The sequence below is a fragment of the Danio rerio genome, chromosome 3 (genome assembly GCF_049306965.1).
Source record: "Danio rerio strain Tuebingen ecotype United States chromosome 3, GRCz12tu, whole genome shotgun sequence".
Lineage (NCBI taxonomy): Eukaryota > Metazoa > Chordata > Actinopteri > Cypriniformes > Danionidae > Danio > Danio rerio.
The window spans coordinates 65,115,001-65,135,123 of record NC_133178.1 but is presented as its reverse complement, the minus strand read 5'-3'; the positions used below and the strand labels follow the sequence as shown (position 1 = coordinate 65,135,123).

At 36.7% G+C, this 20,123-nt stretch overlaps 2 protein-coding genes across 52 annotated transcripts in view; both read right to left on the bottom strand.

Moving 5' to 3' along the window:
• nherf1b (NHERF family PDZ scaffold protein 1b) overlaps positions 1-8,409 on the bottom strand; it is a 55,379-nt gene extending 46,970 nt beyond the window's left edge. Inside the window, exon 1 of the mRNA XM_005174539.6 lies at positions 7,740-8,409. Within this exon, the coding sequence (XP_005174596.1) occupies positions 7,740-8,225 (486 nt within the window). The 5' untranslated portion in view covers positions 8,226-8,409. The remainder of the gene's footprint in view (positions 1-7,739) is intronic.
• A 1,523-nt stretch (positions 8,410-9,932) lies between these two features.
• The window catches only part of zgc:112183, a 65,810-nt gene continuing 55,619 nt past the window's right edge, over positions 9,933-20,123 (bottom strand). For 5 of the 51 annotated variants that reach the window (XR_012399235.1, XR_012399186.1, XR_012399212.1 and 2 more), the window contains 5 exons: positions 17,049-17,105; positions 16,890-16,966; positions 11,539-11,935; positions 10,567-11,461; positions 9,933-10,339 (listed from right to left, as the gene is read on the bottom strand). Coding sequence is in view for 4 of the 51 variants with exons in the window: in XM_073940569.1 (XP_073796670.1) it covers positions 11,827-11,935; positions 16,890-16,966; positions 17,049-17,105 (243 nt within the window). In the remaining 47 variants the exon portion in view is untranslated. 51 annotated transcript variants of the gene reach the window in all.

Below are 20,123 nucleotides of genomic sequence, written 5' to 3'. Positions count from 1 at the left end.
TGTAAGAATAAAATATTAATATCAATGCCAATTCTGTTATGAATTCAATTATCTCTATATAATTGGTGCCTCATGTGAGGCTAAAGTGTGAATATTAATATTAATACCAAGATATTGATGTTAATATCTGTGATAGATTCAATTATCACTCTATAATTGATGCCTCGTGTGGGGCTAAAATATTAATATTAATATCTATACTAAGATATTGACGTTAATATCTGTGATAAATTGAATTATTGCTATATGATTGGTGCCTCTTAGGGCTAAAATATCAATATTTATATTAATACCAAGATATTGACGTTAATATTTGTGATGAATTCAATTATCTCCATATAACTGGTGCCTGGTGTGAAGCTTAAATATTAATATTAATATTAATACCAAGATATTGACGTTAATATCTGTGATAAATTCAATTTTCTCTATATAATTGGTGCCCTGTGTGAGGCTAAATCATCAATATTAATATCAATACCAATATATTGATGTTAATGTCTGTGACGAATCAATAATCACTTTACCATTGGTGCCCCGTGTGAGGCTAAAATATTATTATTAATATCAATACCAATATATTTTGACAATAGTAGACGGTTCATTCCGCTGTGGTGACCCTTGAAAAGTAAGGGACTAAGCCGAAGGAAAATGAATGAATGAATGAATGAATGAATATTAATACCAATAGCTTTTGTTCTTCTAGATGTTTTGGTTCATGTGAATGAAAACAGCCCAAAGCAGAGCCCCGATACAAACCACACATAAACCACAATATCTCACCGACTCCTCTTCGAGTCAGCCTGCTTTTACAAAGTTCATATGTTTCCAAATCGGACAGATTCCAGAGTAAATGTGCCAGTGCGCGGGTGACGTTCACCCACTTTCTTACGCAAGAAACAGCAGTTGACCTGCAGAGTCACAGTCAATTTCACCCAACACAAAAGCACTTCCCCGCATGTAATTGGCTCCGAGCGAGAGCTTATGTAAGAGAGCAGTCATCTGTGCACAACAGCCCTGATATCTGCACCCATTCACACTTCCTGCAGGCTTTTACATGGAACAAAATCAATGGCAAAAGTATTGAATTAAAAAGCTTGTTGAATCCCTGCTAAAAAAATCCAGCTTAAACCAGCCTAGGCTGGTTGGCTGGTTTTAGCTGGTCAACCAGGCTGGTTTTAGAGGGGTTTTGGCTGGTTTCCAGCCTGGTCTTAGCTGGTCAGGCTGGGAGATGACCAGCTAAAACCAGCTTGACCAGCCTAGCCAGGCTGGGAGCCCAGCCAAAACCAGCTATGTCCAGCTTAAACCAGGCTGGTCAAGCTGGGTTTAGCTTGATTTAGCTGGTCATTTTCCAGCCTAACCAGCTAAGACCAGGCTGTAAATGGCTGGAAACTAGCCTGGAAGTGGCCAAAACCCCTCTAAAACCAGCCTGGTCGACCAGCTAAAACCAGCCAACCAGCCTAGGCTGGTTTAAGCTGGATTTTTTAGCAGGGATAGCACAAACTGAAAACAAAAAATACACAAAATTAAAAAGTTCTTGCATTTTAATGACTTGAAATCCAGGTTTTGTATTTTTAGGTCCTGAAATTTAACATAGCTGTTTAATTAAGCTGTGAATATTTCAACTAAACATATTTCAAACATGTTTTAACACTTATAAATTCAATTAATCATATTCAGTTTCCAGATTTCACTTACAAAATACTCAATACCCTTTAAAAATACGAGGTATAATATTCAAAAGGCAATTTTCAGCTCATTTTATTTCAGTTCAAATATTCGCTTCCATAAATTCAGCGGCTCAAATTCGACTGTTAAAATTGGATATCACATCCGGGAACTGCAGGAAAAGCAATAGATTGCAGATTGAAGATCGCCAGCTGCTTTTTCACCAGCGTTTATTTTAGATTTTCATTTTTATTAATTTAATTTAAGTTTTAGTAATTCGTTATTTCTCATAATAGACATATGTAGTTAGGTCCATAGATTCTAACATTTGTCGCTCTATACACCAACACAATCGATCTGAAATGAAACGAACAAGATGTGCTTTAACTGCAGACTGTCAGCTTTGATCTGAGGGTATTTCCATCCAAATCAGGTGAACGCTGTAGGAATTAAAACACTTTGAAACTGTGCCTCTCACTTGTTAAGGGACCAAAAATAATTGGACAACTGGCTTCTCAGCTGTATCGTGTGTTGTTCCTTCATTATCCCAATTATAATGAGCAGATAAAAGGTCCAGGTCACCACAGCGGAAAGATCCACCAACTATTCCAGCATATGTTTTACACTGCGGATGCCCTTCCCCAGTACAGGGAAACACCCATACACACTCATTCACACACACTCATACACTATGGCCAATTTAGTTCATCAATTCCCCTATAGCGCATGTGTAATGCGGGGGAAACCAGAGCACCCGGAGGAAACCCACGCCAGCATGGGGAGAACATGCAAACTCCACAAAGAAATGCCAACTGGCCCAGCCGGGATTCGAACCAGCGACCTTATTGCTGTGAGGCCACAGTGCTACCCACTGAGCCACCATACCACCGCCATAATCAATCATTCATTCATCATTTTTCTTGTCAGTTTAGCCCCTTTATTAATCCGGGGTCGCCACAGTGGAATGAACCGCCAACTTATCCAGCACGTTTTTACGCAGCGGATGCCCTTCCAATCAGCAACCCATCCCTGGGAACGCCATAATCATAAATAAATAAATAAATGACATTTTATTTTGGTGTATGTTCACTTTTAGGAAGATTTCTGTGGCAATTCTGTAAATCAGACCCCTTAATTCGCACTCTCAGACCACAATGCCAAAAGAGCATTCTGGGTAATTTGGTTATGCAGATGACATGCTAATGAAAAGCGGGTTTAAGCCGTAAACAACAGCGTGACCATGGGGAGCCCAGCTGTTCTGGAGTCTGACATGTATCCTGCTTAAGTAATGTGCAAATCATTATCATGGCAGCAGTTCACACAGAGAGCAGAGCCGAGCATGAGTGAGAGGAAAAGCCTTCCTTCAGACCGTCAGACAGCCATCAGGTGAGCAGCTTCAACACGACCAGCAGGTAATGGTGAGACGTAAACGGTGTGAAAGTGTGTCCTAATGCTGTTTACTCTGGAGCAAGCCTGAATGGAGCTGTTTGTCTAGTGTGAGAACTCTTCCTCATCCTCCACATAAACACACACACACACACATGTACAGCTATCTTTATGGGGACTTCTCATACACATGAGAATTATAATAGTGTGCATACTGTGTATTCCCTTCCTCTACTCCTCAACATATCTCTCACATCATACAATCTGGACTTTTAGGAAGAAAAAAACACACACACACACACACACACACACACACAAGCTCTGCATCTGAAAAGATTAAAGGGCCTAACACTCAACCTTGTAACATTCGTTCATTCATGCATTTTCTTTTCGGCTTAGTCCCTTTACTCATCAGGGGTCACCACAGCGCAATGAACCGTCAACTATACTGGCCATTTTTTTATGCAACGGATGCCTTTCCAGCTGCAACCCAGTACTGGGAAACACCCATACACACTCATTCACACAAACACAAACACACACACACAATGACAATTTAGTTCATCAATTCCCCTCTATCGTATGTGTTTGGATTGTGGGGGAAACCGGAGCACCCGGAGGAAACCCACGCCAACATGGGGCGAACATGCAAACTCCACACAGAAATGCCAACTGGCTCAGCCAGGACTCGAACCAGCGACCTTTTTGCTGTGAGAGGATTGTGCTAGCCACTGCACCACTGTGCTGTCCCGCCAATTATTTTTATTATTACACAATGTTTTTATTGCAATAGTTTATTATTACATAACTTCCTTTGCGAAAAAAAGAAAAGGGTGAGAAGTATGTACTTGAGTGTGATGCTGTTTTCAGACACTTAATTGCATGTTAACTGCAATAAAATGACGATATATTACGTTTAAATGTAATTATCGGACCTTCTCCCGCATAGCAAATGTTTCCTGGCCCAGCACCGGGCCACACAATAACTTTCCCTCAACCCAAGTACCGCAAAGAATGACGGTCCTGAAGTGGACCATAACTGGATTAAATACAAGAGCCACACATGGGCCAAAACCGGCCTGAATCTCAGGCAATTTATCACCCTTAACTGGTTTATTATTGGTACAGATTCTCAGCTATAAGTTTATACTTTAACCAGTATCCTTAAAAACTGAGCCATAACCCAGCCTAATGCTATCTAAACAATCGCTACACTGATCTGGGCCACACACCTCCCATCCACAGCTGGCCCAAATGTAGTTTGCCGTCATGCATGCAGTGCCATCATTGTCATGCATGGCCCACATTTGGCTGACATTATGCATGCCAGTGCCGGCAACACGCCAGCAGTGCCATAATGAGGCCACATTTGGGATAAGTCCGCTTTCTATGTGGGCTGAGTCCTTTTTAATCCACCTGAATAAGACTTATTTTAAATATCCAATTGCATGATTACCTCTTTGAAATATGGTTGGAGTGAGCTGCTTATTATACTGAAAATAGTGACCTTTTCTATTGAAATGTGTGTGTCATGCATTATTAAACAATAAAACAATCATAATGATGTTCATTCGTTCATTTTCTTTTGAGCTTGGTTCGTTTATTCATCAGGGGTCACCACAGCGGAATGAACCGCCAACTATTCCAGCTTATGTTTTAGGGTTATTCAATTTAAGTTTACTCAATTCCCCTATAGCGCATGTGTTTGGACTGTGGGGGAAACCGGAGCACTGGGAGGAAACCCACACCAACACGGGGAGAACATGCAAACTCCATACAGAAATGCCAAGTGACCATGCTAGGACTCGAACCAGCGACCTTCTTGCTGTGAGGCCACATGGCTAACTAACTATTAATAGTCTATATAGGAAACAAATTTTTTTTACTTTGTGTAAATGTCATTGTTTCCCAGAGATGGGTTGCGGCTGGAAGGGCATCCGCTGCGTAAAAACTTGCTGGATAAGTTGGCGGTTCATTCCGCTGTGGCGACCCCGGATTAATAAAGGGACTAAGCCGACAAGAAAATGAATGAATGAATGAATGAATGTCATTGTTTGACGGATCCCACACAATCTCTTCATGTTGTTCCAATGCAAATCAATTAAGTGCACTTTACAAATTTAAGCTGATCGATCATTGATTGATCATAAGACAATTAAGCTATCGCCAATTAAGTTAAAGAATCTATATTATCGACCCCCCCCCCCCCCTAAAAAAAAAAGAACATCAAAAATTGTATTGTTTCATCTCATTTTAAATAAGTAGTTGGGACGTCACTGTGGCGCAGTGGTTAGCACGATCGCCTCACAGCAAGAAGGTCGCTGGTTTGAGCCTCGGCTGGGTCAGTTGGCATTTCTGTGTGGAGTTTGCATGTTGCATGTGATGGGTTGCAGCTGGAAGGGCATCTGCTGCGTAAAACATATGCTGGATAAGTTGGTGGTTCATTCCGCTGTGGAATAAGCCGAAAAGAAAATGAATGAATAAGTTAAAAAGGTTATCGAGCCCCCATCCCGACCCCCCACCCCAAAAAAACCCAACAACATCAAGAATTGTATAATTTCAGCTCATTTTAAATAAGACGTTGGGGCTTCCTCTACGAAAAAACATGTGCTTGATAGGTTGGCGGTTCATTCCGCTGTGGCGACCCCTGATTAAATAGACTAAGCAAAAAAGAAAAAAGAAGAAATCTGATTGGTTACTCTCCAAAAATGTTTGTTCAAACTACTTTTGATTTTTTTTTTGAGGGTGGACAACTTAATTTATTCATGTTGAATCCACTTTCTACACCTCATCTGTAAAAATTAATGAAGTAACTTAATTCTGTCATGTTGTCCCAACTCAAATCGAGTGTGTGGAAACAAACATTTTTTTTACAGTGCTATGTGTGTTTTGGGCGGCAGAGTGACTCAGTGGTTAGCAATGTTACCTTACAGCAAGACGGTCACTGACTCGAACCTGGGCTAGGTCAGTTGGCATTTCTTTGTGGAGTTTGCATGTTCTCCCCGTGTTGGCGTGGGTTTCCTCCAGGTGCTCGGGTTTCCCCACAATCCAAAGACATAGGCTATAGGGGAATTGATGAACTAAATTGTCCTTGAGCGTGTGTGTGAATGAGTGTGTATGGGTGTTTCCCAGTACTGGGTTGCAGCTGGAAGGGCATCCACTGCGTAAAAAATTTGTCAGAATAGTTGAAGGTTCATTGCGCTGTGGTGACCCCTGATGAGTAAAGGGACTAAGCCGAATAATGCGCTATAGGGGAGTTGATGAACTAAATTGGTCGTAGTGGATGTTTCCCGGTGATAGGGTGCAGCTGGAAAGACTGTGTAAAACATGTGCTAGATAAGTTGGCGGTTCATTCCGCAGTGGCGACCCCTGGTTAATACTAAGCCGAAAAGAAAATGAATGAATTATGGTTTATGGCTGTTCAATTTGCCTTAAAGCAATGGTCTATTTTTTTATAAAGGGCCAAAAATCAAATGTTATTGAGGTGGGCTGAAGGCAAATATACAGTAGGTGGGGTAATTTAACATGGGTAATTACCTATTTTAATAAATAATGTTTAAAAATTACTAAAAGACATTGCTTTATATTAACTAATACAATTTTTTTTTTATTGTGCAATGAACTTATTCCAATAAAAACAAACCTGTCTAATTTAAAACAGAATTACACTAGTGCTTGCCTTGATTTGATCGCCGATGTCTTCTGCATATCCTCTATGCATCGAGTGACTATTTACATTTAAAATTCAGATTTATCTACATTTGATTAAAACATTTAATTTCAGTTTGATTTTTTGAAGCTCAGCAATGAAACAATTTCAAATTAGAAATGACGATCTCTGTGTTAAAGGCATTCGCCCCAACCCTCTATATCATAGTCACTCTCCTCTCAGATGGGATGGTGGCCAAATCAAAGGTTACAATGGGCCAACTTTGGCCCGCAGACACTACTTTTGGCATCTCTAGTCTATAGAGTAAACAATATATTTTACCTCGTGTGAATTAATTTTTTCTTGCCCACCATAAATATTTTTGATATGGATCAAATACAGTTTTAAACTTAGTTCGAGTCAAATTATACATTGAGGAAAAACTACATATTTTAGTCTACAGTATTATTTTTAAAGTTGGTTCAAAGTATGATGTTTAAGAGTATGTTTCAGTAAATACAGTGCTAATCAAGCTTATATACTTCTAAGAAAATAAACCACAGAATTTCTATATAATATTATTAATAATCATAATAAATAATATTAATAATATTAATTATTATAAATAATAATAATAATAACAATAGTAATAATAATAATAATAATAATTATTATTATTATTATTATTATAAATAATAAATAATAATCGTTAATATTATTAATATAAATAATAATAAACAATAATATAAATAATAATTATTATTATTATTATTATTATTATAAATAATAATAATAAATAACAATAATTATAAATAATAAAAAATAATAATTATTATAAATAATAACATTAATAATGATAATGATTATAAATAATAATAATAATAATAAATAATAATGTTAATAATAATAATGATAAAAAATAATAATAACAAATAAATAAATAAATAAATAAATAAATAAATAAATAAATAAATAAATAAATAAATAAATAAATAAATAAATAAATAAACAAACAATAGTATCTCGCATATCTGACCGTGTCTGAGCTGACGGATGTCCTGTGTTTCTCCAGCGAGGGGATGAACACCGGGATGATCTCTCCGTTCCTCTCGGGCACCGGCGGCGGCGTGTCCTCCCTCCCGGTGTCCTCCCTAACGATCTCCGGTTCATCCTCAGCCTCGGGCACCGGGATCCCCTCCGTGACGAACTCTTCATCGCAGCGCAGCTCGTGTTTCCTCAGCAGCTGATCGGTGTCCACATCCACCACTATGAGCTCCAGGCTCCCGGTGCTCTCCCGGATCCGCGCCACGACCTGCTGGTGGCTCTCGGCCTCCACTCGGGCTCCGTTCACGAACACCAGCCGGTCTCCAGCGCGCAGACCGGAGACCTCAGCTGGGGAGTCGGGCTCCACCAGCCGGATGAACTGCCCGGTTTTGCCCTTCTCCCCGTGCAGGTGGAAACCGTAGCCGGTGTCGCCCTTCTCCAGGACGCAGAGCCGCGGACGCAGAGATTTGCTGGGCATCACGCGGGTCACCTGTTGGTTTATTTAGAGTAATAAATAGTAATAATGAAAATAATATACCGGATGATGGAGGGTTCTGCTCACGGGTGCAGCATGATAGCCCGCTCCGCCTCGGTAAAGTCTAGCAAAGTAAAGTGTGGAGGGAAAGTTGTGCTGCTGGAGAGTTGATCACCCAGGGCTGACTGACTCCTCCTATAGAGATCCTCCTCCTCCTCCTCCTCCCGCTGCTGCGAGACTCTTTGTTTGTTTGTTTGTTTTGTGGTTAAATGTGCTGCTCAGCGGGGGTTATGAGGCATGACTAAAATTCCTCACCTGGGATAATAAAGTTTTACCCTACCTTACCTTATACCTACCTTAAAAAAAACTTCTACTGTTCCCTTAAACCGGGGGAACTTTTTATTTTTATATATTTTGTAATATTATAAGCATTATTGCAATAAATGTTGTAATAAATAAATCTGTATTTGTTTGTTTATTGGTTTGTTTGTGTACCTTTAAATAATTCATAGTAACATTGGATGACGTTGTGAACTCAAAAGTAATACATGAGAATTAAATGACACTAATAATAAAAAAATTATTAAATTACAGAGGCACAATATTACATTTTTAATTAAACATTTTCAGTTGCACACTGTTTAAACATTTTGTAATTTAATAACTCTTCTGCACTTGAAGTGAAATTCCTGCACTTTATTTATTTATCTGTCTGTCGCAAATGTAAACAATAGGACTTTTCAATAATCGTAACATTGAACGTTGTTAAAACAAAAGTAATACGGAAAGACAATTAGAAGAGAATTAAATTAAATGACAATAATAATACTAATAAATATAAATTAATAAAACTATTTACGATGGCAAAACATAATTTGATAAAACCTTTACACTGTTTCACATTTTCTTTTATAGCAAACATTTTGTAATAAAGTAGCCTCTCTTTGTAATAAAGTAACTCTCACACACACATGGGAAATTTCTGCACTTTTAAATTAATTAATTAATTATTTGTTAGTTTGTTTGTTTATTTGTTTGTTTATCACAGATGTAAACAATAGAACTTTTTAAAATCGTAACATTGGATGACGATGTAAACTCAGGAGTAATACAGAAAGACAATGAGAATTAAATAAAATGACAACAACAATAATAATAATAATAATAATAATAATAATAATAATAATAACAATGAACTTATAAAATAATTGGCAAAATATTCTATTTTAATGATACATTTTCACAGTTTCACACTTAAAAAAACATTTTGTTATTAAGTGAAACACACCTAGAGCACTTCTGCACTTTATTTATTTATTTATTTATTTGTTGTTTTCTTTGTTTGTTTATCGCAGATGTAAACAATACTTAAATCAATAATTTTTATTGTTTACCACTGCAATAAATAAAAAAAAAAATGCATGCATAGATAAAAAGTGCAAGACCAGCTAAAACCAGACTACAAATGGCTGGAAACCAGCCTGGAAGTGGCCAAAACGCCTCCAAAACCAGACTGGTCGACCAGCTAAAACCAGCCAACCATCCTAGGCTGGTTTAAGCAAGATTTTTCAGCAGGGGTATCACGTGACTCGCGGTGACGTCGCAAAACAAACATAGCGCCAAAAAGCGGTCAAGACCAAATCAACACGAACATTTATTAATCTGGCAGATGATTTCATACAACACGACCATCGACTCATTCACATCAGATGAAGTTCACATATTCACTTTATTCAAAAGTACAGGACACATAGAAAGTTTAAAGGTAAGGCAACAATAAATCATTAAGCTCATTATTATTATTATTATTTATTAGTAACTCTCGGCGGGTAATATCGCCCCCCTGTGGCTTTAATTATTCATAAATTATGAAACAATGAAAAAAATCCTCACAAAACGTGTGTGTATGTGGTTACAGTGGACGTTCATGGCACTTCGTGATCACGGTGAGGAAAGAAATGCGTTCAGATGACAAGAAATCAACATAACTTCACATCAATCATACAGTGTGCTGTGACATACAGCTGTCCCTGCTGAAAAATCCAGCTTAAACCAGCCTAGGATGGTTGGCTGGTTTTAGCTGGTTGACCAGTCTGGTTTTAGAGGGGTTTTGGCCACTTCCAGGCTGGTTTCCAGCCATTTCCAGCCTGGTTTTAGCTGGTCAGGCAGGGAGATGACCAGCTAAAACCAGCTTTACCAGCCTAGGAGCCCAGCCAAAAGCCATGTCCAGCTTAAACCAGGATGGTCAAGCTGGTTTTAGATGGTTTTAGCTGGTCACTTTCCAGCCTGACCAGCTAAGACCAGGCTGGAAATGACTAGAAACCAGCCTGGAAATGGCCAAAACCCCTCTAAAACCAGCCTGGTCAACCAGCTAAAACCAACCAACCATCCTAAGGTGGATTTTTCAGCAGGGCTGACATATTTGACATGCTTCTACGCTAAAGAAAGCAAAATGAAGCCAAGATTGTGTCATAATCAGGCTTGACTCGGTCAAGCTGTGCTATGATTGTTTTGTTTTCAAGTGAATACACACCGATTGTAAACATAATACTTAACAGAAGCTGAAATATAAAGACTCTCTATATTAAAAAAAACACACTACAGACACACACAAGCTCACTGCCCGGTTAGAGCACATCTGCGTGGCGTATAATACTAATATATCACATAGATACCGTGTGTAGATAGAGGCTAAAACCATTGGAGAAACCCACACTGCACAAACAGACATCCCGGAAATAATCAGACACACCTGTAGGTATATTTATACTGTACACACCTGGATTAATACAGTTTATAAAGCAGACATCTTGAAACGTAAAGTACTCTGATGCACCTCAGCAGTATTTGGCTGTTGATTCCTGACTACAAAAGCGAACAGGGGTTTGGGAGGGAAAACAATCAAACTCGCACACACCAAGACGGCTCATTCTCTCTCACAGGTTTGGTTTATGTGATTCATGAGGACTCTACATATTTTATATTGTAAAAACCATTTATTATAAGTCCTCTAGCCGTAAACCAAACCCTCCCCTGCTAAAAAATCCATCTTAAACCAGCCTAGGCTGGTTGGCTGGTTTTAGCTGGTCGACCAGGCTGGTTTTAGAGGGGTTTTGGCCATTTCCAGCCTGGTCTTAGCTGGTCAGGCTGGAAAATGACCAGCTAAATCCAGCTAAAACCAGCTTGACCAGCCTGGTTTAAGCTGGACATAGCTGGTTTTGGCTGAGCTCCCAGCCTGGCTAGGCTGGTCAAGCTGGTTTTAGCTGGTCATCTCCCAGCCTAACCAGCTAAGACCAGGCTGGAAATGGCTGGAAACCAGCCTGGAAGTGGCCAAAACCCCTCTAAAACCAGCCTGGTTGACCAGCTAAAACCAGCCAACCAGTCTAGGCTGGTTTAAGCTGGATTTTTCAGCAGGGTCAGAGGGAACACAAAAAACCCAGTTAAGATTTCAAGGACACTAGGCATGTCCTCATAAATCACCTTAACATTGTAATACCTAGGTCATTATACACATTTTGTCCTCATATATCGCATAAACACACACACACACACACACACACATAGGTGTCTTTGTGCACTAATAAGTGTGTCGTTGAGATCAGGATCACATAATTCCGCCGCAGCAGTTCGACTTCTGCTTCTGCGACTCGATGTAATCGTGGATCTTGAACTTGGGCTCGTGAGGCTGCTCCAGGTTTCTGTGCTTTAGTTCTCTGTGCGGAAGAGAAAGACAGAGAAATGGTTGAAAATAACATAAATATTAGGTATAATGTACATCCAGATGGCCGTTCTCGCAGAATAAAGCCTGACAGGATTATCAGCAGGTGTTGTGTAAGACTGGAGGAATTTAGATGTGCTGTATTCCGCTTATTTCATCCACATACTTGCATCCACATTTATATCCGCTTGTCTATCAAGCAGTGATTTTTTAAATGTTTTTGACTGTTTGGCGCCATCTTGTGAATGAATAATATACATAGGTTAGTATATGCTCCATTCAGCTTGTAATTAGATTCTTTGGCGCCTTCTTGTGTCTGAATAATGCGCAGGTTAGTGTATACTCCATCAGCTGTTTTCGTTTCTGTCAGCTTTGTGTTTTCGACCGTTTGGCGCCATCTTGTGTCTGAATAATGCGCAGGTTAGTGTATACTCCATCAGCTGTTTTATCCTGTCCACTTTGTGTTTTGACTGTTTGGCGCCATCTTGTGTCTGAATAATGTGCAGGTTACTGTATACTCCATCAGCTGTTTTTTAGCTTGTGTTGACTCTTTGGCGCCATCTTGTGTCTGAATAATGCGCAGGTTAGTGTATACTCCATCAGCTGTTTTTGTTTCTATCAGCTTTGTGTTTTGTCTGTTTGGCGCCATCTTGTGTCTGAATAATGTGCAGGTTAGTGTATACTCCATCAGCTGTTTTTTAGCTTGTGTTGACTCTTTGGTGCCATCTTGCGTCTGAATAATGCGCAGGTTAGTATATACTCCATCAGCTGTTTTTTAGCTTGTGTTGACTCTTTGGCGCCATCTTGTGTCTGAATAATGCGCAGGTTAGTGTATACTTTATCAGCTGTTTTAGTTTCTGTCAGGTTTGTGTTTGACCGTCTGGCGCCATCTAGTGTTTGAATAATATGCAGGTTAGTGTATACTCCACCCTATTTCGTTTCTGTCAGCTTTGAGTTTAATTAAATAATCAATTATTATTCTTCAGAACAACATTTTGTGTCTAACTTTCATGTTTTGTGGCAAGTAGCCATGTAATAAGTGGGATAAAGTACATCCAGGAGGTTGTGTTTTTGCAGAATAAACCCTCCACACTTACACAACCTGTCTGGCTTTATTCTGTGATAACAACGTCCTGGATATACTTTATCCCTAATATAACATATCATGAAATGTCATGATTGACCAATCACAATCAAGTATTCCAGTGAGCAGTGTAATGAATACTAAACACATTTAAATACTAATATAAATAAGTAATTAGCAATAAAATACGTTCTTCCAGGCAAAGCAAACACTGGACAAAAACGCCTTGAACTTCTTATGAAGTGGATTGTGAAGAATAAGTGCACTTACTGTAAGAGTATTGAACGTGCACTTGTGTACTTTAGCTGTGCAGTACTTGCAGATAATATAATATTGATGTAATAAAAGGCCACTTTGTACTTAAAGAGACACACTTTCGTGATTGTTTCTGAGGGCTCATTATGCTTCAATATCTGTATACTCACTCATTTGGACCTAAAGAATCATTTTTGTATTAAACTTTTAAAATATTTATCAACTACTGTATATTATTGTGTGTCATCAGTAACTTTTCAATAATGAATAAATGGTAAAACATGAAAGGTAAAAGTCATAGTTTAAGTGTTTACTTCATCTTTATTACAGATGTTTATTTACAAACATATTTAAAACACATTTCAATATATATTAAGCATATTTAAGTTAACGAAATATGCTTTTCAGATAGATTCAGGTCTTACTTAAGTGGGTCAAAAACCCAAAAGTTCACCTGACTTCAATTGAAATTATAAAACATTTCCATTTAATTGCAATTAACATGCAATTAAGTGTCAATGTCATAACGTGTAATGCTCTTTTCAATCTCTAATTCTATTTAATATTTTACTTCACTTGTTTACAATTAAATCCTAATCTCATCATGACAAACTGTATATCGTTGGAAATGTCTAAGACTTTAATGCATAATTTACCAGTTTGTTTTGTAGGAAGAGTAACAGATTAAAAGTCATTTACTGTCACCCTTCATACTGCGAGAGCATTTATGCTTACATGTTTAGACAATAATATTATAATCTAAACAAAGCAATCATGACAAACTATATATCATTCGAAAGCTTAAAATTCCCAGTTTTAATATCTTGTTTTGAAAGATATTTCGGAGCAACAGTTATTTATTTATTTGCAACAAGGTTAATTATTAAAGTGGTAAAGCAATACTTTGCTACAGCAATCCACGTATAAACTTTTTTTGTTGATTTTTACAGGCTAAATCCAAATTAAATACCAGCAAACTACCCATAGTACTTTATAATTTGATGTCTACTTCACAAGTATTGTCAAAGGAATGAAAGAATGCAGGTTATACTCATTAAAACACATGGGGTGCACTTGCATGGTCACCAATGCACACTGAATGTTATCCAGTGGTCATGTTAGGTACTGCACCCAAACAAAATCATTTTTTGAGATATCAACTTCAAATTTGGAATTTAATTTGCTCAGATATTTAACTTATCAATCTTAGGCCAACACATGTTTTGTAAAATACATATTCTATGTACACTTATAGAAATATAAATGCATCGTTTTATTATTTGCATAAACAAAGGTGCTTAACTTATGTTTTGCTAACTTATGAACATTTATACAAATCAGACGTCTGTCTTTTTTAAAATGAGACCAAGTTGATCTGATTCTTGATAGATGTTATGGAGCAACAGTTACTTATTACTTTAATTTGCAACAAGGATACTCACTATAATCGTAAAGCATTACTTTGCTACAGCAATTCACATTTTTTCGATGTTTTTAGAGGTTAATTTGAATCAAATACCACAGAACTACCCATACTACTTTAGAATTTGATGTCTCACAAATATTGTCTGAAGTATGAAAAAAAATGCAGGTTAGACAGCTTAAAACACAGGGGGCGCACTTGTATAGTCACTAACGGACACTGAACGTCATCCAGTGGTCATGTTTGATACTGCACCCAAACAAAATCATTTTTTGAGATATCAATTTCAAACTTGGAAAATAATTTGCTCAGATATTTAACTTTGATCAAACTTAGGCCAAAACAGGTTTTGTAAAATACATATTCTGTGTAAAATTATAGACATATAAATGCATCATTTTATTATTTGCATAAACAAGGTTGCTTATATTTTACTAAACTTTTTGAACATTTTTAGCAAAAATCTGACGTCCGTCTTCTTTAATATGGAACCAGGCTGATCTGATTTTTGATAGATGTTATGGAGCAACAATTATTTATTACTTTAATTTGCAAAAAGCATACTCATTATAATCTTAAAGCATTACTTTGCTACAGCAATCTACATTTTTAGATGTTTTTAAAGGTTAAATTTTAATCAAATACTACTGAACTACCTATACTACTTTATAGTTTGATGTCTACTTCACAAAAATTGTCTAAAGTATGAAAAAAAATGCAGGTTATACCCCTTAAAACACAGGAAGCGCACTTGTATGGTCACCAATGCACACTGAATGTCATGCAGTGGTCATGTCTGGTACTGCACCCAAACAAAATCATTTTTTGAGATATCAACTTCAAATTTGGAATATAACTTGCTTAGATATTTAACTTTGATCAAACTTAGGCTAAAACACGTTTTGTAAAATACATATTCTATGTAAAATATACAAATATAAATCCATTATTTTATTATTTGCATAGACAAATGCGCTTAACTTATGTTTTGCAAAACTTTTAGAACATTTTTAGCTACATTCTGACATCCGTCTTCTTTAAAATGAGGCCAAGTTGATCTGATTTTTAAAGATATTAATGAGCAACAGTTATTTATTACTTTAATTTGCAACAGGGATACTCATTATAATCGTAAATCATTACTTTGCTACAGCAATCCACATTTTTTAGATGTTTCTAGAGGTTAGATTCGAATCAAATACCACCGAACTACCCATACTTCTTTATAACTTGATGTCTACTTTAGAAATATTGTCAACAATATTTGTAAAAATCCTCAGAACAGAAGGCGCCCCTATATGATCACCAATGTAAACTGAGTGTCATCCAGTGGTCATGTTTGGTACTGCACCCAAACAAAATCCTACTGAAAGCTCATTGTTTGAGATATCAACTTCAAATTTGGAAAATCATTTACACAGATTTTTAACTTTGATAAATCTTAGGCTAAAATGTTTTGTACAATGCATATTTTATGTAAAACTATACAAATGTATCATTTTATTTTTTGCATAAACAAAAGCGCTTATGTTTTACTAAACTTTTTGAACATTTTCAGCTAAGTCCGTCTTTGAAAATGAGACCAAGCTGATTTGATTTTTGATAGATGTTAATGAGCAACAGTTATTTATTCACTTAATTTGTGACTAGGATACTCATAATCGTAAAGCATTACTTTGCTACAGCAATTCACATTTTTAGATGTTTTTAGAGTATGAAGTTAAATCAAATATTACCAAACTACCCATACTATTTTAGAATTTGATGTCAACATTACAAATATTATCAAACCTATGTTAAAAAATCTTGAAAACATAGGGGGCGCTCTTTTATGGCCACCAAAAGAAACTGAATGCCATCCAGTGGTCATGTTTGTTACTGCGCCCAAACAAAATCCTACTGAAAGCTCATTTTTTGAGATATTAACTTCAAATTTGGAATATAATTTGCTCAAATATTTACCTCAAGCTAAAACATGTTTCATAAAATACATATGTAATGTAAAATGATAAAAACAAGCACAAATGTGCATTACTTTTGTTTTAATAAACTTTTTCAGCTATAATCCGATATCTTTAAAATGACACCAAGGTTAAATCATTTAATACAATTCAACATGTCATTTTTATGTTTATGTTCAAAAAGGGGAGCATCGATTGTTGAAATGTTGACGTAAAAGTCTCTCACCTTGCTATGGCATGGAAAGCAAGCTCCACATTGACTCCAGTCTTGGCACTTGTCTCCATGAAAGGGACGCCATATTCCTATATAACAGAAGCATTGAGTTCGTAATGTTTATTAATCTTTTATAACAGTATGGTATGGTAAATACATGTACGCTCATACCTTGGCCAGCTTTTCTCCTTCTTCATGTGTAATGACTCTCTCAGCTGCCATGTCTGACTGCAAGAACACAATCACAAGTCATTTATTTACATGCCACTTTTCTTAAACCCTTAAGACAGCGGGACGCTTAAGTTTACTTCCCTATATTGCAATTAAATGCTAATCTAATTATGACAAATTTTATATCATTGGAAAGGTCTAAGTATTTTTAATACATATTTAAAATTAGTTTGTTATTTAAGAGTAGTAAATTAAAACACAATTACTCTTCAACCTGCGGGAGCATTGGCAGTTACATTTTTGAACTATAATACTATAGTCTAAACAAAGCAATCATGACTATATATCATTTGAAAGCTTAAAATGTCTAGTTTTTACACCTGATGACTGATTTTTGATCAATGTTACTGAGCAACAGTTATTTATAAATTTAATTTGCGACATGGATACTCTTCAGAGTAGTAAAGCATTACTTTGCTACAGCAATCTACATTTTTGAGATGATTTTAGAGCGCAAATTTCAATCTAATACCACCAAACTGCCCATACTACTTTAGAAATGGTTGTCTACTTTACAAATATTGTTAAAAGTATAAAAAAATATGTTACATATTCCTCAAAACATAGGGGTCACCAATAGAAACTGAGTGTCATCCAGTGGTCATGTTTGGTACTGCATCCAAACAAAATCCTACTGAAAGCTCATTGTTTGAGATATCAACTTCAGAATATAATTTGCTCAGATATTTAACTTAGATTTTTTGTCAATGTTAGGCTAAACATGTTTTGCAAAATACACATTAAATGTAAAATGGTAAAGAAAATAAACACACAGGCGCATTACTGATGTTTTACTACACTATTTAAACTTTTTCAGCTACAATCTGACATCAGTCTTCTCGAAAATGAGTCCAAAGTTACAGTAAACCTCTGCACCAAAGCGTTGAAGATTGCCATGATGTCATTTTCATGTTTATGCTCAAAAGGTGGGGGCAGTTAAGGGGTTAAAAAACACCATTTGTTCAAATATTCTCTTCAGAGTGGTAAAGCATTACTTTGTTACAGCAATGCACTTTTTTAAATGTTTGTTTAGAGGGTAAATTTAAATTTAATACCACTGAACTGTCCGTGCCACTTAAGAAATGGATGTCTACTTTACAAATATTGTCAAAAGTATGAAAAAAATATGGTTCATAATTCTCGAAACATGGAGGGCGCCTTTGTATATTCACCAATGGAAACTGAGTGGTCATGTTTGCTCAGATATTTAACTTTGATTTTTCTGTCAATGTTAGGCTAAACATGTTTTTCAAAATACACATTTAATGTAAAATGGTAAAGAAAATAAACACACAGGCGCATTACTGATGTTTTACTACACTATTTAAACTTTTTCAGCTACAGTCTGACATCAGTCTTCTCGAAAATGAGTCCAAAGTTACAGTAAACCTCTGCACCAAAGCATTGAAGATTGCCATGATGTCATTTTCATGTTTATGCTCAAAAAGTGGTGACAGTTAAGGGGTTAAATAACACCATTTGTTCAAATATTCTCTTTAGGGTGGTAAAGCATTACTTTGCTACAGCAATCCACGTTTTTTAGAGGGTGAATTTAAATCAAATACCACCAAACTGCTTGTACTACTTTGGAAATGGATGTCTACTTTACAAATATTTTCAAAAGTATGAAAAAATACGATTCATATTCCTCAAAACATACACAAAAATAGGGGGCACCCTAATATGATCAATGTAAACAGACTCAATCTACACCTGGTGGTCATGTCTATTACTGCAATCATTTTTTGAGATATCGACTACAACTTTGGAATGTAGGGCCCTATCATACAACTGGCGCAATGGGGCGCAAGGCGCCGCGCAATAGTCTTTTGCTAGTTTCGGCTTGGCGCAAGAGTCGTTTTGAGGCGTTGCGCTGCGCTGTTTAAATAGCAAATGCATTAGCGCTCATATGTGCGCCCATAGGCGTTCTGGTCTAGAAAGGAAGGTGTTCTGAGGCGGACCGCTGGCGCGTTGCTATTTTGAGAAACTACAATAGATTTTTCATTAGACCAAAACAAACCCGGTCTAAACTCCAGCGTAGAGTTGCACCTCGCTTACGCACTGCTTAATACACACAAGAGAGCAATAGGCAAATATCTTTACATATGAAAAAATTAAATATTAAGGATATATATAGGATATAATAAGAATAGATATAGAATATAAATATAAAGGATTAAAATATTACGAAACATATTATTTTCCAGCCTACATAAATATGAAAAATCACTGCTTTCATGTCTTCTTCATCTCGGGAGGCTTTTTCAGTTCATTCAGAACAATTTGCTTCTGTATAATGTTATTATTATTAGCAGTATTATTTATTATATCCATATTTATATTTGTTTTATTAAAAACAAGCTTAGATTTGTCCACCTGTCAGGTTTTAGACCATATGGGGCGCAGCATGTGTTTTAGGATATAACTCAGGTTTTTGAGCACATTTTGTTATTGTTGTTCATTTATTCGTTTGCTGGAAATTAGAACTGAATTTAGAAATAGTTTTGAAACGAATATTTGCGCTTAACAAACAAAATTAATCCTTTATAGGCTAATTGATGTCTGTGTGTAAAGGTTTCCCTATGCAAGAGCGAAAGTGAAAGTGATCCATTATCTCTCATTCTCACGCAGTAGATGCTCTGTTTAACTGTTTTCTGTTAATAAACTGTTAACTGTTTGCTAGTGAAATGCTCATTTTCTCCACTTAGACTTACTTTGCGTCCTGTAAATAGTGAATGCGCTCTTGGCGTGACGCAGCTGGCTCTTTAAGGGAATAGGAGATGAGACTCTAATTGGTTTATTCTCAAAACACACCTATTACTAATTAAAAAAATAAACTCAACCCTTTTAGACCATGCGCCTCAAAGCGGATTTTCCCGTCCTTAAATTAGCAAAAATGCGTTCTGAAACGCCCTGATAGCGTTTGCGCCCTGTGTTTTGCACTCTGCGCATGGACCGTCAAAATAGAGCCCATAATTTGTTATTTAGCTTTGATTTTTTTTTACCAAATTTGGG